This window comes from Ambystoma mexicanum, chromosome 4p, assembly GCF_040938575.1.
Source record: "Ambystoma mexicanum isolate Mex_15411 chromosome 4p, UKY_AmexF1_1, whole genome shotgun sequence".
Lineage (NCBI taxonomy): Eukaryota > Metazoa > Chordata > Amphibia > Caudata > Ambystomatidae > Ambystoma > Ambystoma mexicanum.
This window is the reverse complement of record NC_090927.1, coordinates 811504449-811527285: the sequence shown is the minus strand read 5'-3', so window position 1 is coordinate 811527285 and position 22837 is coordinate 811504449. Positions and strand designations below refer to the sequence as shown.

The 22837-nt window shown below is 44.0% G+C and overlaps 1 protein-coding gene across 1 annotated transcript in view; it reads right to left on the bottom strand.

The window, feature by feature from the left end:
- Window positions 1-329: 329 nt before the first annotated feature.
- Window positions 330-22837, bottom strand: part of LOC138453476 (filaggrin-like) — a 481467-nt gene continuing 458959 nt past the window's right edge. Inside the window, exon 3 of the mRNA XM_069606371.1 lies at window positions 330-15315. Coding sequence (XP_069462472.1) covers window positions 360-15254 — 14895 coding nt within the window. The 5' untranslated portion in view covers window positions 15255-15315 and the 3' untranslated portion in view covers window positions 330-359. The remainder of the gene's footprint in view (window positions 15316-22837) is intronic.

The window sequence follows — 22837 nt, the reverse complement described above, 5'->3', positions numbered from 1 at the left end:
CATTCTTTCTGTAGGACTAATATGTTTTAGCACCTTTCAATTTGTTCCAATCCAGCATTTTGTTTTATATAAATCATGCCCAGGATGGCTACAATATTGTACTGTAGATGTGGCCTAATAGTGTCTTACTACTATGGATTGTGCACTCATGTCTTCATGTGGCCTGTCCTTACAAATAGAGTCCAATGGAATATATTAATCTATGAAGGGCACACATTAGCAACCATTTGTTTCATGTACAAACGTTTGATTATAAATGTAAAAGCTATGATCTTTTCTTGTGAAATTAAAATGCAACATCTGTGATGCAGTGAAAGGGAGCTGCTTTATTTACCAAATCGTTTGCATTCTTTCATGAGCTAGGCTAGCTTTTCAATTGACTGTGTTTTGCTATCCTGCAACTTTTCACTTGACTGTTCTTTGTTATCTGGAATCTTTTCAGTTGACTGTGCTTTGCTATCATGAACCTTATTGATTGGATGTCTTTTTGCAATTAGACACTTTTCTTTTCTTTTGGTTACCTGCATTTTTTCAATTGACTGTCCTTTACTATCCAGAGTCTTTTCAATTGACTGTGCTTTGTGAGCCTTCCTTTTTTCAACTGACTGCCCTTTGTGAGTCTGAAGCCTTTCAATTGACTGTCCTTTGCTATCCTTCAATTTTTCAACTGACTGTCCCTTGCTGTCCTTAAAATGTTCAATAAGCTGTCCTTTGCTGTCCTGAATTTGTTCAACAGACTGTCCTTTGCTATCATGAAACGCTGCAATTGATTGTCCCTCAATCGATTGTCCCTTGTTAGCCTGGAGCTTTTCAACTGAATGTTCTTTGGAATCATTGATCTTTTTTACAATTGACTGTCCTTTGCCAGCCTTAAACCTTTCAAGTGACTGTCCTTTGTTAGCCAGAAAATTATCAACTGATGGTCCTTTGCTATCCTGAATCATTTCCCTGGAATGTCCTTTGTGCTCCTGAATCTTTTCAAAAGACTGTCCTTTGTTACTCTGCAACTTGTCAATTGACTGTGCCTTGTTTTCCTGAATCTGTTCAACTGACTGTCCTTTGCTATCCTGAAACCTTTCCATTGAATGACCTTTGCTGTCCTGATTTTTTTCAATTGACTGTCCTTTGCGTGCCTGAAGCTTTTCAATTGACTGTCCTTTGCTATCCTTAAGCTTTTCAATCAACTGTCCTTTGTGAACATGAATACTTTCAGTTGACTGCCCTTTTTTTGCCTTGATCTTTTCCAGGGACTGTCCTTTGCTAGCATGTAACCTTTCAATTGACCGCCTTTTACTATTTTGAAGCTTTTCAATTGACTGTCTTTTGTTAGGCAGAATCTTTTCAGTAGACTGTCCTTTTTTAACATGGCATTTTTCTTTTGACTTTCCTTTGCTATCCTGAATCTTTTCAGTTGGCTGTCCTTTGTCATCCTGAATCTTTTCAACTGGTTGTCCTTTACTATCCTGAAACTTTTCAGTGGACTGTCTTCTGTGAGCCTGAATCTTTTCAATTGACTGTGCTTTGCTATCCTGCAACTTTTCCATCGACTGACTTTTGTTAGTCTGAATCTTTTCAATTGACTGTCCTTTGCTAGCCTTAGACTTTTCAATTGACTGCCCTTTGGTAGCCTGAAGCCTTTCAATCGATTGGCCTTTGCTATCCTTAAACCTTTCAATTGCCTGTCCTTTGCTATCCTGAAGAATCTCAATTGAATGTGCTTTGATGTCTTGTATCTTTTCAGCTGACTGTGCCGTGTTATACTGAATACTTCCAATATCCTGTTCTGTGTTACTCTGTAACCTTTCGATTGAGTGGGCTTTGTTCTTCTGAGACTTTTCAACTGACTGTCCTTCGTTAGTCAGAAACTTTTCAATTGATTGCCCTTTGCTATCCTTATACATTTCAATTGACTGTCCTTTTTGAGACTGGAGCTTTTCAACTGACTGTCCTTTGTTGGCCTTTAACCTTTCAATTGAATGTACTTTGCTATCTTGAAGCTTTTCAGTTGAATGTCCTTTGTTATCCTGAATAGTTTCAACTGGTTGTCCTTTTTTATCATGCCACTTTTCTTTTGGCTTTCCTTTGCTATCCTGAATCTTTACAACTGACTGTACTTTGTTATCCTGAAACTTATCTTGTGGCTGCCCTTTGCTATCCTCAGACCTTTCAGTTGACTGTCCTTTGTTTTCCTGAATATTTTCAATCAAATGTTGTTTGCTCTCCTGAAACTCTTCAATTGAATGTTCTTTGTCACCCTGAATCTTTTCAATCGACCGTTCTTTGTTTTCCTGAATATTTTCTATTGAATGTACTTTGTTGCTATGCTGAATCTTTTCCACTGACTGTTCTTTGTGAGCCTGAATCCTTTCAACTGAATGGCCTTTGCTATCCCGACGTGTTTCACTTGGCTGTCCTTTGCTATCCCGATGCATTTCAAGTGGTTGCTCTTTGCTTTCCCGATGTGTTTCCATTGGCTGTCCTTTGCTATCCTGATGTGTTTCAATTGGCTGTTCTTTGCTATCCCGACGTGTTTCAATTGGCTGTCCTTTGCTACCCCGGTGCATTTCAATTGGTTGTCCTTTGCTATCCCGACGTGTTTCAATGAGCTGTCCTGTGCTATCCCGATATATTTCAATTGGCTGTCCTGTGCTATCCTGAAGTGTTTCAATTGGTTGTCTTGTGCTATTCTGATGCATTTCAATTGGCTGTCCTCTGCTGTCCCGACGTGTTTCAATTGGTTGCCCTTTGCTATCCCGACGCATTTCAATTGGCTGTCCTGTGCTGTCCCAATGCTTTTCAATTGGTTGTCCTTTGCTATCCCGACGTGTTTCTATTGGATCTCCTATGCTATCCCGACGTGTTTCCATTGGGTGTTCTTTGCTATCCTGAAATTTTTCAATGGACTGTCCCTTGTCATCCTGAATCTTTTCAACTAGCTGTCTTTTTTTAACACGACACTTTTCTTTTGACTTTCCTTTGCTATGCTGAATCTTTTCAATTGGCTGTCCTTTGTTATCCCGGATTTCTTCAATTGACTGTGCTTCATTATGATGAATGTTCTCAACTGAATGTCCTTTTCTATCCTGAAGTGTTTCAATTAACTCTCCTTTGCTTTCCTGAAATGTTCCAATAAATTGTTGTTTGTTATCCTGAAACCTTTCATTTGACAGTCCTTTGTGAGCCTGAATCTTTTCAACTGAATGGCCTTTGCTATCCGGGCGCATTTCAATTGGCTGTCCTTTGCTATCCCGACGCATTTCAATTGGCTGTCCTTTGCTATCCTGAAACCTTTCAATTGGCTGTCCTTTGCTATCTCGACGTATTTCTGTTGGCTGGCCTTTGCTATCCTGATGCATTTTAATTGGCTGTTCTTTGCTATCCTGAAACCTTTCAATTGGCTGTCCTTTGCTATGCCGACGTGTGTCCATTGGCTGCCCTTTGCTATCCCGACGCATTTCAATTGGTTGTCCTTTACTATCCCGACGTACTTCAATTGGCTGTTCTTTGCTCTCTTTAAATCTTTCAATTGACTGCTCTTTACTATCTTGAAACCTTCCATTTGACTGTTCATTGCTATCCGGGACCTTATCAACTGACTGTAGTCTTTTAACATGAACCTTTTCAATTGACTGTCCCTGGATGTCCTCTAACTTTTCAATTGGATGACCCTTGTCACTCTGAAACCTTTCAATTGATTCCACTATGTGACTTTGAATCGTTTCAATTGTCTGCCTTTTGTTGTTCTGAATCTGTTCAACTGACCCACCTTTGTGAGCCTGCAACCTTTCAATTGGCAGCCCTTTTTTATCCTGATTAATTTCATTTGAGTGTCTTTTGTCATCCTGAATCTTTTGCTGTCCTTGGCTTTCACGATGTGTTTCGATTGGCTGTCCTTTGTTATCCCGACGTGTTTCGATTGGTTGTCCTTTGCTATCCCGACGTGTTTCAATTGGCTCTCCTTTGCTATCCCGACGCTTTTCAATTGGCTGTTCTTTGCTATCCTGAAAATGTTCTATTGACTGTCCTTTATTGTCATCAATCTGTTCAATTGACCCACCTTTGTGAGCCTGCAACCTTTCAGTTGGCGGCCCTTTGTTATCCTGACTCATTTCAATTGAGTGTCTTTTGTCATCCTGAATCTTTTCAAGTGGCTGTCCTTTTTTGACACGACACTTTTCTTTTAACTTTCCTTTGCTATCCTGCATCTTTTCAATTAGCTGTCCTTTGCTACCCTGATTTTCTTCAATTGTCTCTCCTTTATTAACTTGAATCTTCTCAACTGAATGTCCTTTGATATCCGGAAGTGTTTCAATTGACACTCCTTTGCTGTCCCTAAACCTTTCAATTGACTGTTTGTTGTTTTCAATCATTTCAACTGGCTGTCCTCTGTAATCCTGAATCTTTTCAACTGAATGTCCCTTGATATCCTGAAGTGTTTCAATTGGCTTTCCTTTGCTATCCCTATGTTGTTCAATTGGCTGTTCTTTGCTATCCTGAAACCTTTCAATTGGCTGTCCTTTGCTATCCTGGCGTATTTCAATTGGTTGTCCTTTGCTATCCTGATGTGTTTCAATTGGCTGTCCTTTGCTATCCCGATGCATTTTAATTGGCTGTTCTTTGCTATCCCAACGCCTTTCAAGCTGTCCTGTGCTATCCCGATGCATTTCAATTGGCTGTCCTGTGCTATCCCGGAGTATTTCAATTGGTTGTCCTTTGCTATCCCGATGTGTTTCAATTGGCTGTCCTTTGCTATCATGACGCCTTTCAATTGGCTGTCCTGTGCTATCCCGATGCATTTCAATTGGCTGTCCTGTGCTATCCCGACGTGTTTTATTTAGCTGTCCTGTGCTATCCCGATTCATTTCAATTGGCTGCCCTGTGCTATCCCGACGTGTTTCAATTGGCTGTCCTTTGCTATCCCGGAGTATTTCAATTGGTTGTCCTTTGCTATCCCGATGTGTTTCAATTGGCTGTCCTTTGCTATCATGACGCCTTTCAATTGGCTGTCCTCTGCTATCCCGATGCATTTCAATTGGCTGTCCTGTGCTATCCCGACGTGTTTTAATTAGCTGTCCTGTGCTATTCCGATACATTTCAATTGGCTGCCCTGTGCTATCCCGACGGGTTTCAATTGGTTGTCCTGTGCTATCCCGACGCATTTCAATTGGCTGTCCTCTGCTGTCCCGACGTGTTTCAATTGGTTGTCCTGTGCTATCCCGACGCATTTCAATTGGCTGTTCCCTGCTGCCCCGACGCGTTTCAATTGTTTGCCCTTTGCTATCCTGACGTGTTTCAATTGGCTTTTCTTTGCTATCCTGAAACCTTTCAATTGACTGTCCTTTGTTGTCCTGAATCTCTTCAATTGACCCACCTTTGTGAGCATGCAACCTTTCAGTTGGCAGCCCTTTGTTATCCTGACTCATATCAATTGAGTGTCCTTTGCCATCCTGAATATTTTCAAGTAGCTGTCCTTTTCTAACACGACACTTTTCTTTTAACTTTCCTTTGCTTTCCTGCATCTTTTCAAATAGCTGTCCTTTGCTATCCTGAATTTCTTCAATTGGCTGTCCTTTATTAACTTGAATCTTCTCAGCTGAATGTCCTTTGATGTCCGGAAGAGTTTCAATTGACACTCCTTTGCTGTCCCTAAATTTTTCCGTTGACTGTTGATTGTTGTCTTCAATAATTGCAACAGGCTGTCCTCTGTGATCCTGAATCTTTTCAACTGAATGTCCTTTGACATCCTGAAGTGTTTCAATTGGCTTTCCTTTGCTATCTCGACGCATTTCAATTGGCTGTTCTTTGCTATCCTGGCGTGTTTCAATTGGATGCCCTTTGCTATCGCGATGTGTTTCAATTGGCTGTCCTTTGCTATCCCGACGTGTTTCAATTGGCTGTTCTTTGCTATCCCGACGCGTTTCAATTGGCTGTCCTGTGCTCTCGCGGCGCGTTTGCACTGGCTGTCCTTCGCTATCCCGACGTGTTTCAATTAGCTGTCGTGTGCTATCCCGATGCATTTCAATTGGCTGTCCTGTGCTATCCCGATGTGTTTCAATTGATTGTCCTGTGCTATCCCGACGTGTTACAATTGGCTGATCTCTGCTGCCCCGACGCGTTTCAATTTGTTGCCATTTACTATCCCGACGTGTTTCATTTGGCTCTCCTTTGCTATCCCGACGTGTTTCAATTATCTGTCCAGTGCTATCCCGATGCATTTCAATTGGCTGTCCTGTGCTATCCCGATGTGTTTCAATTGATTGTCCTGTGCTATCCCGACGCGTTACAATTGGCTGACCTCTGCTGCTCCGACGTGTTTCAATTTGTTGCCCTTTACTATCCCGACGTGTTTCATTTGGCTCTCCTTTGCTATCCCGACGTGTTTCAATTAGCTGTCCTGTGCTATCCCGATGCATTTCAATTAGCTGTCCTGTGCTATCCCGACGTGTTTCAATTGGTTGTCCTGTGCTATCCCAACGTGTTTCAATTGGCTGTCCTCTGCTGCCCTGACGCGATTCAATTGGTTGCCCTTTGCTATCCCAATGCGTTTCAATTGGCTGTTGTTTGCTATCCTGAAACTTTTCAATTGACTGTCCTTTGTTGTCCTGAATCTGTTCAATAGACACACCTTTGTGAGCATACAACCTTTCAGTTGGCGGCCCTTTGTTATCCTGACTCCTATCAATTGAGTGTCCTTTGCCCTCCTGAATCTTTTGAAGCAGCTGTGCTTTTCTAACACGACACTTTTCTTTTAACTTTCCTTTGCTATCCTGCATCTTTTCAATTAACTGTCCTTTGGTATCCTGAATTACTTCAATTGGCTGTCCTTTATTAACTTGAATCTTCTCAACTGAATGTCCTTTGATATCTGGAAGTGTTTCTATTGACACACCTTTGCTGTCCCTAAACTTTTCAATTGATTGTTGTTTGTTGTCTTCAATCTTTTCAAATGGCTGTCCTCTGTGACCCTGCATCTTTTCAACTGAATGTCCCTCAATATCCTGAAGTGTTTCAGTTGGCTTTCCTTTGCTATATCGACGTGTTTCGATTGGCTGTTCATTGCTATACTGGAACTTTTCAATTGGTTGTCCTTTGCTATCCCGGCGTGTTTCAGTTGGTTGTCCTCTGCTATCCCGACGTGTTTCAATTGACAGTCCTTTGCTATCTCGACGCGTTCCAATTAGCTGTTCTTTGCTATCCCGACGCATTTCAATTAGCTGGCTTGTGCTATACTGATGCGTTTCAATTGGTTGTCCTTTGCTATCCCGCAGTGTTTCAATTGGCTGTCCTTTGCTATCCCGACGCTTTTCAATTGGTGGTTCTCTGCTATCCCGACGTGCTTCAATTGGCTGCCATGTGCTCTCCCGACGGGCTTCAGTTGGTTGCCCTTTGCTATCCCGACGTGTTTCAATTGGCTGTCCTTTGCTATCCTGATGTGTTTCAATTGGCTGTCCTCTGCTATCACGACTTGTTTCAATTGGTTGTCCTCTGCTATCCCGACGTGTTTCAATTGACTGTCCTTTGCTATCTCGATGCGTTTCAATTGGCTGTTCTTTGCTATCCCGACGCATTTCAATTAGCTGGCCTGTGCTATACTGATGCCTTTCAATTGGTTGTCCTTTGCTATACTGATGTGTTTCAATTGGTTGTCCTTTGCTATCCCGACGTGTTTCAATTGGCTGTCCTTTGCTATCCCGACGCATTTCAATTGGTGGTTCTTTGCTATCCCGATGTGTTTCAATTGGCTGTCCTGTGCTATCCTGATGCATTTCAATTGGATGTCCTCTGCTATCCCGACGTGTTTCAATTGGTTGCCCTTTGCTATCCCGACGTGTTTCAATTGGCTCTCCTTTGCTATCCCGACGCATTTCACTTGGCTTTTCTTTGCTATCTTGAATCTTTTGAATTGATTGTCCTTTGTTGTATTGAATCTGTTCAACTGACCCTCCTTTATGAGCCTGCAACCTTTCAGTTGGTGGCCCTTTCCTATCCTGACTCATTTCAGTTGAGTGACCTTTGCCATCTTGAATCTTTTCATCTAGGTGTCCTTTTTTAACATGACACTTTTCTTTTAACTTTCCTTTGCTATCCTGCATCTTTTCAATTAGCTGTCCTTTGCTATCCAGAATTTCTTCAATTGGCTGCCCTTTATTAACTTGAATCTTCTCAACTAAATGTCCTTTGATATCCGGAAGTGTTTCAATTGCCAGTCCTTTGCTGTCCCTAAACCTTTCAATTGACTGTTGTTTGTTGTCTTCATTCCTTTCAACTGGCTGTCCTCTGTGATCCTGAATCTTTTCAACTGAATGTCCCTTGATATCATGAAGAATTTCAATTGGCTGTCCTTTGCTATCCCGACTTGTTTCAATCGGCTGTCCTTTGCTATCCCGACGCGTTTCAATTGGCTGTTCTTTGCTATCCCAATGCATTTCAACTGGCTGTCCTGTGCTCTCCTGAATCGTTTCAATTGGATGTCCTTTGCTATCTCGACGTCTTTCAACTGGCTGTTCTGTGCTATCCTGATGTGTTTTCATTGGCTTTACTGTGCCATCCTGTCGTGTTTCAATTGGTTGTCCTCTGCTATCCCGACGTGTTTCAATTGGCTGTCCTTTGCTATCTCGACGCATTTCAATTGGCTGTTCTTTGCTATCCCGACTCATTTCAATTAGCTGGCCTGTGCTATACTGATGCGTTTCAATTGGTTGTCCTTTGCTAGCCCGACGTGTTTCAATTGGCTGTCCTTTGCTATCCCGACGCATTTCAGTTGATGGTTCTTTGCTTTCCCGACGTGTTTCAATTGGCTGTCCTGTGCTATCCTGATGCATTTCAATTGGCTGTCCTCTGCTATCCCGACGTGTTTCAATTGGTTGTCCTCTGCTATCCCGACGTGCTTCAATTGGCTGCCATGTGCTCTCTCGACGGGGTTCAGTTGGTTGGCCTTTGCTATCCCGACGTGTTTCAATTGGCTCTCCTTTGCTATCCCGACGCATTTCACTTGGCTGTTCTTTGCTATCTTGAATCTTTTCAACTGATTGTCCTTTGTTGTCATGAATCTGTTCAACTGACCCTCCTTTGTGAGCCTGCAACCTTTCATTTGGTGGCCCTTTGCTATCCTGACTCACTTCAATTGAGTGACCTTTGCCATCCTGAATCTTTTCAGCTAGGTGTCCTTTTTTAACATGACACTTTTCTTTTAACTTTCCTTTGCTATCCTGCATCTTTTCAATTAGCTGTCCTTTGCTATCCAGAATTTTTTCAATTGGCTGCCCTTTATTAACTTGAATCTTCTCAACTAAATGTCCTTTGATATCCGGAAGTGTTTCAATTGACAGTCCTTTGCTGTCCCTAAACTTTTCAATTGACTGTTGTTTGTTGTCTTCATTCCTTTCAACTGGCTGTCCTCTGTGATCCTGAATCTTTTCAACTGAATGTCCCTTGATATCATGAAGAATTTTAATTGGCTGTCCTTTGCTATCCTGACTTGTTTCAATCGGCTGTCCTTTGCTATCCCGACGCGTTTCAATTGGCTGTCCTTTGCTATCCCGACGTGTTTCAACTGGCTGTTCTGTGCTATCCTGATGCATTTCCATTGGATGTCCTCTGCTATCACGACGTGTTTCAATTGGTTGTCCTCTGCTATCCCGATGTGTTTCAACTGGCTGTTCTGTGCTATCCTGATGCATTTCCATTGGATGTCCTCTGCTATCACGACGTGTTTCAATTGGTTGTCCTCTGCTATCCCGATGTGTTTCAATTGGCAGTCCTGTGCTATCCCGTCGTGTTTCAATTGGTTGTCCTTCGCTATGCCGCCATGTTTCAATTGGCTGTCCTTTGCTATCCCGACGCATTTCAATTGGTGGTTCTTTGCTATCCCGACGTGTTTCAATTGGCTGTACTGTGCTATCCTGATGCATTTCAATTGGATGTCCTCTGCTATCACGACGTGTTTCAATTGGTTGTCCTCTGCTATCCCGATGTGTTTCAATTGGCTGTCCTGTGCTATCCCGTCGTGTTTCAATTGGTTGTCCTTTGCTATCCCGCCATGTTTCAATTGGCTGTCCTTTGCTATCCCGACGCATTTCAATTGGTGGTTCTTTGCTATCCTGACGTGTTTCAATTGGCTGTACTGTGCTATCCTGATGCGTTTCAATTGGATGTCCTCTGCTATCACGATGTGTTTCAATTGGTTGTCCTCTGCTATCCCGATGTGTTTCAATTGGCTGTCCTGTGCTATCCCATCGTGTTTCAATTGGTTGTCCTTTGCTATCCCGCCATGTTTCAATTGGCTGTCCTTTGCTATCCCGACGCATTTCAATTGGTGGTTCTTTGCTATCCCGACGTGTTTCAATTGGCTGTACTGTGCTATCCTGATGCGTTTCAATTGGATGTCCTCTGCTATCACGACGTGTTTCAATTGGTTGTCCTCTGCTATCCCGATGTGTTTCAATTGGCTGTCCTGTGCTGTCCCGACGGGTTTCAGTTGGTTGCCCTTTGTTAGCCCGACGTGTTTCAATTGGCTCTCCTTTGCTGTCCCGACGCATTTCAATTAGCTGTTCTTTGCTATCTTTAATCTTTTCAATTGATTGTCCTTTGTTGCCTTGAATCTGTTCAACTGACCCACCTTTGTGAGCCTGCAACCTTTCAGTTGGCGGCCCTTTGTTATCCTGAATCATTTCAATGGAGTGTCCTTTGCCATCCTGAATCGTGTCAAGTTGCTGTCCTTTTTTAACACGACACTTTTCTTTTACCTTTCCTTTGCTATCCTGCATCTTTTCAATTAGCTGTCCTTTGCTATCCTGAATTTTTTCAAAAGGCTGTCCTTTATTAACTTCAATCTTCTCAACTGAATGTCGTTTGATATCTGGAAGTGTTTCAATTGACACTGCTTTGCTGTCCCTAAACTTTCCAATTGACTGTTTGTTGTCTTCATTCCTTTCAACTGGCTGTCCTCTGTGATCCTGAATCTTTTCAACTGAATGTCCTTTGATATCATGAAGAATTTCAATTGGTTGTCCTTTGCTATCCCAATGTGTTTCAATTGGCTGTTCTTTGCTATCCCGACGTGTTTCAATTGGCTGTTCTTTGCTATCCCGACGCGTTTCAATTGGCTGTCCTGTGCTATCCCGATGTGTTTCAATTGGTTGTCCTTTGCTATCACGATGTATTTCAACTGGCTGTCTTGAGCTATCCCGACGTGTTTCAATTGGTTGTCCTTTGCTATCCCGACGTGTTTCAAATGGCTGTCCTTTGCTATCCCGATGCATTTCAATTGATGGTTCTTTGCTATACTGACGTGTTTCAATTGGCTGTCCTGTGCTATCCCGTTGCATTTCATTTGGCTGTCCTGTGCTATCCCGACGTGTTTCATTTGGTTGCCCTTTGCTATCCCGCCGTGTTTCAATTTGCTCTGCTTTGCTATCTCGAAGCAACTCAGTTGGCTGTTCTTTGCTATCTTGAAACCTTTCAATTGACTGTACTTTGTTGTCTTGAATCTGTTCAATTGACCCACCTTTGTGAGCCTGTAACCTTTCAGTTGGTGGCCCTTTGTTATCCGGACTCATTTCAATTGAGTGTCCTTTGCCATCCTGAATCTTTTCAATTAGCTGTCCTTTTTTAACACGACACTTTTCCTTTAGCTTTCCTTTGCTATCATGCATCATTTCAATTGGATGTCCTTTGGTATCTTGAATTACTTCAAATGACTGTCCTTTATTATCCTGAATCTTCTCAACTGACTGGTCAATGCTATCACGGTGTGTTGCAATTGACTGTCTTTTGCTATCCTGATGCATTTCAATTAGCTGTCCTTTGCTATCCCGACGCATTTCAATTGGTTGTCCTTTGCTATCCCGACGTGTTTCAATTGGTTGTTCTCTGCTTTCCTGATTTGTTTCAATTGGCTGTTCCCTGCTATCACGACGTGTTTTCATTGGCTGTCCTGTGCTATCCCGATGCATTTCAATTGGCTGTCCTGCGCTATCCCGACGTGTTTCAGTTGGCTGTCCTGTGCTATCCCAACGTGTTTCTGGCTGTTCTTTGCTATCACGATGCATTTCAATTGGTTGTCCTTTGCTATCCCGATGTGTTTCAATTGGCTGTTCTCTGCTTTTCCGACGTGTTCCAATTGGCTGTTCCCTGCTGTCATGACGCATTTCCATTGACTGTCCTGTGCTATCCTGATGCGTTTCAACTGGTTGTCCTTTGCTATCCCGATGTGTTTCAATTGGTTGTTCTCTGCTTTCCTGATGTGTTTCAATTTGCTGTTCCCTGCTATCACGACGTGTTTCCATTGGCTGTCCTGTTCTATCTCGATGCATTTCAATTGTCTGTCCTGCGCTATCCCGACGTGTTTCAGTTGGCTGTCCTGTGCTATCCCGACGTGTTTCTGGCTGTTCTTTGCTATCACGATGCATTTCAATTGGTTGTCCTTTGCTATCCCGACGTGTTTCAATTGGTTGTTCTCTGCTTTCCTGATGTGTTTCAATTGGCTGTTCCCTGCTATCACGACGTGTTTCCATTGGCTGTCCTGTGCGATCTCGATGCATTTCAATTGGCTGTCCTGCGCTATCCCGACGTGTTTCAGTTGGCTGTCCTGTGCTATCCCGACGTGTTTCTGGCTGTTCTTTGCTATCACGATGCATTTCAATTGGTTGTCCTTTGCTATCCCGACGTGTTTCAATTGGTTGTTCTCTGCTTTCCTGAGGTGTTTCAATTGGCTGTTCCCTGCTATCACGACGTGTTTCCATTGGCTGTCCTGTGCGATCTCGATGCATTTCAATTGGCTGTCCTGCGCTATCCCGACGTGTTTCTGGCTGTTCTTTGCTATCACGATACATTTCAATTGGTTGTCCTTTGCTATCCCGACGTGTTTCAATTGGCTGTTTGCTTTCCCGACGTGTTTCAATTGGGTGTTCCCTGCTATCACGACGCATTTCCATTGGCTGTCCTTTGCTATCCCGACGCGTTTCAATGAGCTGGCCTGTGCTATCTCGATGCATTTCTATTGGCTGTGCTTTGCTATCTCGACGCGTTTCAATGGGCTGTCCAGTGCTATCCCAATGTGTTTCAATTGGCTGTCCTTTGCTATCCCGACGTGTTTCAATTGGCTTTTCTTTGCTATCCTGAAACATTTCAATTGACTTTCCTTTGCTATCCAGAATCTTTTCAATTAGCTGCCCTTTTTTATCATGACACTTTTCTTTTAACTTTCCTTTGCTATCCTGCATCTTTTCAGTTGTCTGTCCTTTGTTATCCTGAACTGTTTCAATTGACTCTTCTTTGCTACCCCTAAATGTTTCAATTGACATTTGTTTGGTGTCTTGAATCTTTTCAACTGCGTGGCCTTTGCTATCCCGATGCATTGCAATTGGCTCTCCTTTGCTATCCTGACGTTTATCAATTGGTTGTCCTTTGCTATCCCTACGCATTTCAATTGGCTGCCCTTTGCTAACCTGAAACTTTTTAATTGACTGTCCTTGGCTGTCATGAAACCTTTCAAGTGATTGTGGTTTATCTTGAATATTTTCAACTGACTGCCCTCTGCTGACCTGAAACGTTTCAATAGAATGTTCTTTTTTATCCTGAACCCTTTCAGCGGACTGTCTTTTTATATACTGAACCTTTTCAATTGATTGCCCTTTGTGAGCTTGAATCTTTTCAATTGACTGTCTGTTGCTGTCCTCAAGCATTTCTGTTGAATGTCCTTTGCTATCCTTAAATGTTTCCATTGACTCACCTTTGTCAACATGGATCTTTCCAACTGACTCTCTTTTGTCGGCATGGATATTTTCAATTGATTGGCCTTTGCTAGCATGGAGCATTTCCATTGACTGTGCTTTGCTATCTTGAAATCTTTCAATTGATTGTTCTTTTTTATCTTGAATGTTTTTGATCAATTTTTCTTTGCTTTCCTTAAGCTTGTCCGCTGACTGTTCTTTTCTATCCTGACCCTTTTCAATTGGATGACTGTTTTTAACACGGCACTTTTCAATTGACTTTCTTCTTCTAATTCGAAGCTTTTCAATTGACTGCCCTTTGCTATCCTGAAACGTTTCATGTGAAAGTCCTTTGTTATTTTCAATCTTTTCAACAGACTGCTCTCTGTTATCCTGAAACATTTCAACTGACTGCCCTCTGTGGGTTTGCAACTTTTCAATTGACTGTCCTTTGCCATCCTGATACTTTTCAACTGACTGTCCTTTGCTATCCTGAAACCTTTCAATGGACTGTTCTTTGGTGACCTGAATATGTTCAATTGACTGTCTTTTGATACCCTGAAAATCTTCAATTGATGGCCCTTTGCTGTCCTGAAACATTTCAATTGACTGCCCTTTGCTATCCTTTAATTTTTCAAGTGAGTGTATTTTGCTATCCTGTAACTTTTCAGTCAACAGCCTTCTGATATCCTGTATCTTTTCAATTGACTGCCCTCTGTGATCCTGAAGCCTTTCAAGTGACTGCCCTTTGCTATGCCTTAATATTTCATTTGACTGACCTCTGCTAACCTGCATCTTTTCAATTGACTGGCCTTTGCTAGACTTTAATTTGAATTTTTCAATTGACTGTCCTTTGCTATCCTTTAATGTAAAACTTTCAATTGATGATTCGTTGCTACACTCCAACATTTCAATTGACTGTCCTTTGCTATCCTTTAATTTTAAATTTTCAAGTGACGGTTCATTGCTACACTCGAACATTTCCATGGACTGCCCTCTGCTATCCTGAAACATTGCAGAGGAATGTCCTTTGTTAATCTGAAACATTTCAGATGACCGGCCTCTGTTATCCAGAAACCTTTCAATTGACAGTCCTTTTTTATCTTGAAGTGGCTTCAAAGTTTTTTTGTATGGACAGCAGAATAAGGCCTTTTTCTCTGGGTTCCACCGAGGGATACAAGACTCTTCAATGTTATCCTGTTCTGGCTTCATGTCTTTTTTTCTGTATGGTAGAATAAAGTCTGCTTGGCCTGGGGCAAGGGAAGGAAAAGTTAAATTAATGTATTTTTGAAAAGCTTCTCTTGTTTCCTCTAACTCGGCCTCCAAGGCCTCTTTGCAAAGTGTCATTTCTTCAAGCGTTTCCTTTGCCTCATCTGGCGGTGCTTCACCTTCGGTCAATGCCATATTGAGATCCTCTAACTCTGTTTGGTGCTTTGTTTCTACATCTCTAAGCAGATTGTTCATTTTTTCTTCCTCTTGTTTCTGAGCATAGGCAATTGCTGTGCCTATTTCCTGCTCTTTTTCTTTTTTTAATTGTTGCATGGTCTTTTGATGCTTTTTTGCAGCCAAATCTAGAGCTTTCCTAAACCGTCGAAAACATTTCCTGCAAATAATAAGATTGATAATTGAAATGATTTGAACACCCACAAGTTCAGAATTCTGTGACACATTCGGAATCTACACAATACATACTTGCACATATCAATTAAAAACATAAATAACGATCTGTAGTAAAACATGGTGGGACTTATTAAATGAGGTAAGATACCTTAATTAAATTTTTTTAAATTAATTATTTGTCATTGTAAACTACCTACATAGAACTACAATCCATTAAGCAACATATATCTTATTACAGTAAAGGTAAGGAGTCCAGAAAAACAGGGACACGCCACTGACATCATCGGGGGCTACAATTTGGGAGTGACATCCCTAATACAAGCTTAAGTTTCTCTGTTGCATTTTCATCCTTTCACAGAACGAGGCAAATTTGCTCTAGCAAAATAAAGTATTCCTGTGTCTAGTGCATACAATCTTATTCAGGGCAATACACAAGTGCAGTTGTGAATAGAGGAAACATCTGCTGGAGAAGGGAGAGAGGAATGAACATTAAAAGAGAAGGAAAAAGGATCAGACTCATGAAGAGCAAGTGTTAGAGCTGGGAAGAGACACTGAGGGTGCAGTGTATAGGTTAAAAAAAAAGAAAGAAAGAGGTTATCAGGTAAAGAGAACGGTGGTGGCCGTGATCTCAAGGTGTCCAAGAGTGGGCAAATAAGGCACCCAGCTCCTCTTAGGTGGATAACATGTTACCAGCGGTGCAAAACTACATTGCCCTTAGCTAACTCCAAAGATCATATATCCTTTAAGGTCCCTGCCAGAAAGGCTAAGTTGGTTAACTGCCTGCTGTGGAAACCTTGATACGACCAGATGGGACTTTTATTCTTCAACGATACAAAAAAAGGAGAAACATAATTAAGGTAGAAAGTGGAAAGAAACAGTTTTATGGTACTTTGAATGATACGGTTTGGTCAGTACATGGCTGATTACAGTCTCTGAAGCCCTTGTGGTGCTGTTTTATTCCAGGGCAGGAGCAGCCCCTTCTCTCCTCTAAAACAGAATGATTGTTGAGTACTTTTCATATCCCACTGCTCGCCCCTACCTCCATCCCACCACTGCTCAAGGATACCATGCTGTTCTGATCTGATCCCCAAAGGTGGGCTTTCAAAAACCACATGCTTGCCTATTCTTTCAGGCATGGTACATGCTTTTTATTTACAGACACTGGATGCATAAAACATGCCATTCGCCCAGCAAATCCTGAACACCCGGTCCCAAATTAAAGGATTACTGCATCTATGCAATCGACATCAGCAATGACTGCAGTAGGCATCAATATGTTGAATATGATCGCTAGGTATGTGCCAGTTACAAAAGTAAGCTACCTAATTCATCGTCTACTCCATTTTTGATCCACTTAGTGAAAGATTTAATAAAGATGTGTTTTTGTGACTGTGAGAAATTGACTTCTGCCCTGCTGGAGTAAAAGGATGATGTGAGGGTCGAGGAGTAAAGGACGGACACATGGGTGGCGTGTTGATTGGCAAAGACTTTTATTCACAACAGAAATGAGGGGGTTGGAGGAAATACTAGCTATCCATACCAATCCATACCTCTAAGAGGGGTTTCCCTGCCTCAACAAAACTAGTTAATGAAACCGTCAGTGTCAGATGTCCAAAGTAAAGTTTGCCGTCCTTTGTCCAAATCCTAACCTGTCCATCACAAACTAAACTTAATATAAGGTGAAAAGGGAATTGGCTTATGGCTGCGGCCCAGCAGCCCAGCTTTGCAGCTCCAAATGAAAGTTCAAAAACGGTGTAGTAAAACAAACAAAGGTTTCACAAGGCTTGGGGGTTGATTCCTTTTCCCAGAGCCTTTTCATTGTTACACAAGTGTGTTCCTTGTGAGCAGACCCACCTCCCAGGGCTTCTTGGGTCAATCTCTTGCCAAGCAGGGTACACCACGTTCTTCAATTATTACCAGTTTTGTCTCTCTGCTTTCAATTTCACCTACAGCCTTAGCTTAGTGTCCTGCCAAGGTCTCTCAGTGTTACTGGCACATATGAACTTCGTATTCCTCCCGTCTGTGAATGTCACTTGATTCTGCAAAGTTGCCTTTCGGCTGAGAGTCCCAGACCCTCTTCACTTGGTTGTTCACAATGGTATTTTCATTTAATCTTCCTTCTGTCCACAGCCTTGGTTTACTCTCCTGCCAAGGTCTCTGAGTGTCCCTTATATTTGCAAAGTTTGTATTCCCCCCTGTTACTATTCAGGGTATGTACTTCTGCTTTGGGTCGCAGACCCTCTCCACTAGGTCTCTCTGGCCCAGTGAGTGTTCTTCTTCACTTCACTTCATGCCCCATATGCTCTCTGGGTCTCCCCAACCTTTAGACTAGTCGCCCTTGTACCTGTGGGGCATTGGCCATATCCCTCGGGTTGTACGCAGGTCTCCCATGAGTTGTTGCAGCCTCTCGGGCTTAGCGGAGCCTTCCACGGTCCCTCGCATGCCTCTTCTGCAGTTTGCTGCTGATTTGGTGCCAGAATAGCATCTCTGGTAACTGGCAGGTAAATTTCCTCTTCTCCGGTTCACCACCTGCGCTGTTGTCGCCAACGGGCCTGCCTTCCTCCTTTTCACTTTCGGCTTCTCTCTGCTGTAGGTCTGTGCAGCCCTTGCAAAGTGCTCTGTCCCCACCAAGCTGAGAACAAAAACACCATAGTTCTCTTCCCACTCTGCCTTTGAATGACTGCTGACCAATCATGTTCTCACAAAGGCTAGAGTGTATGCCTTCGTTCCTGTTAATATTCTTCATTACTCGAATCCTACTCTGTGTCTTAGTACTGTCATTGGATGCTATGTGAGTGCCTTTCTTTTCAGTGTTCTCTACTAGAGAGGAATCAAAATAGTACATTGTGGCACTTGGTGGAGGGGTAAGAGAAGAGAAGAGGGAAGGTGGGAGGGTTAAAGGGATACTGTGTTCTCCCTATGTGGTCATTGCTCTCAATGGGATCCTCCCTCACCATGATATCCTCCCACTGAGCATCCCCACCAGGGGGACTATCAGGTAGCAGCCTTACCACCCTGGCCTCATGCGTGGCTAGGGATTCCCCATCTAAAGCAGTGATAATACCTTAGCATTTGTCACAATGAGTAGAGGCTAAAATGCCCACTCAGCCCTCACACTTCTACAAACCAAGAGCCAACACAATCATAAAGGTAAAACAGGCACAGTCAAGAGATATACCTCCTTCACCTTCTGTGGTAACGTGGGCTGAGGTAAGTCTATACTCTTAAGAGGGGTGTGAACGTGGTTGAGTCGCAACCCAAACTGCAAAGTATAACAGACCAAAATAAAGGAATGTCCAATAAAGGTTCTAGGAAAAATATATACACTTTAATTAAACACACCATGTACAATAATAACTAATTAGAAAAACATTACACAAAACCCACCCTTGCAGAAAAAACACAGACAGCCTCATTACGGGTTTGGCGGTAAGCAGTCAAATTGGAGGTATTTCTGTTACTGCCAACTTTACCACTATGCCAAATTCTGAGTCACAGAAAATTGGCGTTAATTCCACTGGTGGATATTCCTCCCGCGGAATTAGCTCCAGTGTTAAACCCTCCAACAATTGGCGGAAATATCCCCGGGGCCAAGCCCGTCGCCGGAATTTCCTCGTAAATAAAATTAACCTTTTTCCGCAAAATTACAAGTTTAGAATCGCTGGAATTTCCTCACAAAATTGGAGAAATTACAGGCAAAACACAGTGCATATACGTCCACAAAAAAAGGCGGAGGAAAATCCAGACAGGCCATTGAAATCAAGGCGCAATTGCACTAGATCACCTCAGGAGGACTACATAAGGGCCACGCTGTCCTCCAACACACATCCAGCCAAAATGCAGCCACAAGCAGACGTACATTATGGGATCCACTACCCCCTATTCCACATAGAGCTATAGCAGCATGCAAGACCCCAGCAGGGAAGCAGACAGGCACCACAAAGGAGCATGAGGCACATGGCATGGGGGCACCCATACCACGTGTCCGCCCAACCCCATGGACATTGATGGTTAGCCAATTAGTGACCCTCTACCGTTTTGACTGCCCGGCCATCACAGACCTGCTCACCCTGATCCAGGCTGATCTCTAGAGTGCCATTGGAATTAGAACTGTCACCCCCACCCCTGCTGAAGTTGGCGTCAGTCCTACATAGCTGTGCCATGGGTGAATCCCAGCACACCGTGGGTACACTGCATGGGATCTCACAGCCCGCATTTGCTAAGGTGCTTCACCAAGTCATGGATGCGCTAATGAGGCCAGCACATCACCCATGTGCAGGTGCATGGAGCACCATTTCACCAATACCATAGCGGCATTGGATTGCACACATGTGACATTGGTGTCGCACGTGAGACATGTGAGCATGCATACAGGAACAGGAAACCGAATCAATCAATTAATGTGCAAATGCCATGTGACAAAAGACCTCACAATCATCCACTGCTGCGTACAATACCCTGGGGCCACCCATGATGCCATGATACTGAGGAAAAGCACCCTGCCAGCATTCATGCAGAGACACAGAGTACAGCTCACCTGGCTCGTGGGTACGAAATAGGGATACCTGATGCACAGGACCACCATCCCACACCTGGGGTACATAATGTTCAGCAAAGGGTAACAACCACAAGTCCCATGATGCAACGACAGAAGTGCACAGAACAGACCTAGTACACTGACTGACCTACCCCAGTACACAGACAGTACTCAAGTGATGACACATGGTATCCTGCCATGCAAGGCAGCACAATGTATTCAGACCACCCACCACAACCATAGTAAAAATCTAGTGCAACATCATAACTGAAAAGTGCTCTGCATATGACATGACACTGACAAATCCTTGACCACTGGTGAATCCTGCAATGTGACTGACTGTAATTGTACCATGTTTGAAGAGTCACATCAACCTCACACAGTTCATACATGTCTTGCATGTGAAGCTGGCCATCCGCAGTCACCATACGGTAATACACAGAGGAGGACAAGGCCATGCATTGAGTGCACATTTGGATTTCAGAAAGCCTGATTCAGGTGCCAATGCAACACAGGTGGTGCCCACATGTACAAACCGGATGAAGTAGGCAAGATGGCATTCATCACTGCAATGATGCACTACTTGTGCACTTGAAGGCACATTTAAATGCCACCAGATGAGGCCAATCACACCCTAGCTTGGTTGAGGAGGCCTCTGAAGGTGTAAATAGGTCAGCACTGGATATATGTTGGGATGTGATGGAAGGACCGATGGTCCGCAAGGACCACAGGGACAATTACCCTTGACTATGCACTTATGCAACACTGAGGGCAATGATGAGTCACTGAATACACAACTTACTCACCCATAGAATAAACACCTTACACAAGCACAACTTCAAACAGTGATTCATTCAGAACCTGACAGACCCTGATCCCCAACTCGACCTCCCACCGCACACCCTGATCCCCAAATCCACCTCCCACCCCACAACCTAGCCCCTGGACATGAACCCGCTAGCGCAACCTCTTGTCCCCCTTGTCAGCAGCCAATGAGGCATGTACTGCATGGCGCTGTGAGCATCTGGGTGGGGTGCTCGCTAATGAACCCTCAGTAGGGGTAGTGGATTGTGAACTCCCCTGTGTGGCTCCACATACATGGTCCATGTCGAAGTGGATGGCCCTGGCCATGGCCTCATGGGAGGATGACAATTGTTCAGCCAGTTCACGCACCCACTGGCTCATTAGACACTGGCTTGTGTTGCTGCGCTCCATGCTCCTGCACAGCTTGTCGATAGATTTGGACAACCGCCTGGATGCCCCCTGGATACAGTCCTGCATTGCCTGAGAATGACCCAATTGTTCCTGGGCCATGGAGTGCATCTCAGCCTGCCTCTGCTCCATCCTGTCGAGATGGTCCCAGATGGCCTGTATTGTGGAGCCAGGCAATGCCTGGGGTGAATGGCCGCTGCCATGGTTGGCCTGCTGCAGTGGACGGGGTGAACAGCGACCTACCTCAGCCTGGCCATCGGAGGAGGACTCGTGATGGTACTGGAGTTCACGGCGTGATTCCCGATGGGAAGGCTGTGTGTGCAATGGGGAGAGGCTATGTGGGGGAGAGGTTTCTGGGGAGAACTGACAGGCAGGGGAATGTGGTGGACCTGAAGCGGGAATGCAGAGTCTGACAGCACATCTGCCATGCCAGCTGTGGCCTGCTGGGATTGTGTCCTGTCATCAACATTGTGTCTCACATGAGGGGCCAGAATCACGCCAGCTGTGGTTGTGTGTTGCCCTGTGACCTGTGGTACTATTTCTGTGACGGTGTCCTGTCGATGCACCATGGCTGTGTCCTTCCCAACGCTTGATGTGCCAGTAGATTGCATAAGGTGCCTTTTTTGGGTGGCACTATCCCACTCACAGAACTGGCTGGCAGTGTGTGCTTCCTGGTGCTGGTTGGTGCCAGTGTCAGGTGGGCTCCTGCAACATCTGTCTGTCCAAGGGTGTCTTGAGTACCTCTTGGAGTATAATGCAGATGTCCATTAACACATTGTTGCTGAGGTGCATGGCGATACCACATTGATTCTCACTTGTACAATTTCATCACTGTGCATTTTTCCTCCGGGGGCGGGAGGCATGCATCATGTGTCTGCCACTGTTTTGGGACCATGTATTGGGTAGGTGCAACCAGATGACAGGTGTGAGGTGCAGTGCTTACTATGGATGTGCAACCCTGGTATGGGTTGACCAACAGGGTGTCATGTCCAGATGTGCATCAGGACTGTTGAGGCTTTAATTGTGGTACAGCAGTAAGGTGATTGCACTGCATTGAGTTGTGTGTGAGTCAGGTGGACGTGATGACAGGCATGGAGTGTGCAATGAGTGTCTCTATGGCCCATTGCTGCTGATGGTCTGTGTGTCTAACATCCATGCACATGCTACTGTCAAATGGTTGCATGTTGCATGAGTTGCATGTACATGAGTGGTCACCATGTGCCAACTGGGGTTGTGCTGTGTGCTGTGGGTGTGTATTGAACCTTCAGGCTTGCATGGCGATGTTGATAGTTGGATGTCATCCCCTCCACTTTCTGCCTGGGTTCCTTGTATGGGGGTCATTGCTTTGCTGACTGGAATCACTGTGGACTTGGACCTCGCCTAGATTGGGTATTCTGGCCGGGGCTCATGTCACTTTGATGGATTTATATTTTTTGCGGCATTGCATGCAGGGTTGTCCATGTATGGACGCACATTTCACACAGGTACTCACCAGGTTCTGCCTGACCACTGGCTCCAATCTCTGCAGTGCCCACGCCCTCAATGCCATCCATGTGGATGATGCTGGCGACCATCTCCTCCCATGGTGTGAGCAGGAGTGGTTCTACAGTGGAACCTCTAGTAGCAGCTGTCTCCCTGCATTGTATTTCACTTAGGCTCCGTACCATGGCCTTGAGGTCGTTCCAAAGCTTTTTCATTTCCATCTCATTGAATTGGACATTTCCTAAGGCCACCACCATGTCCCGGATGTCTGCCC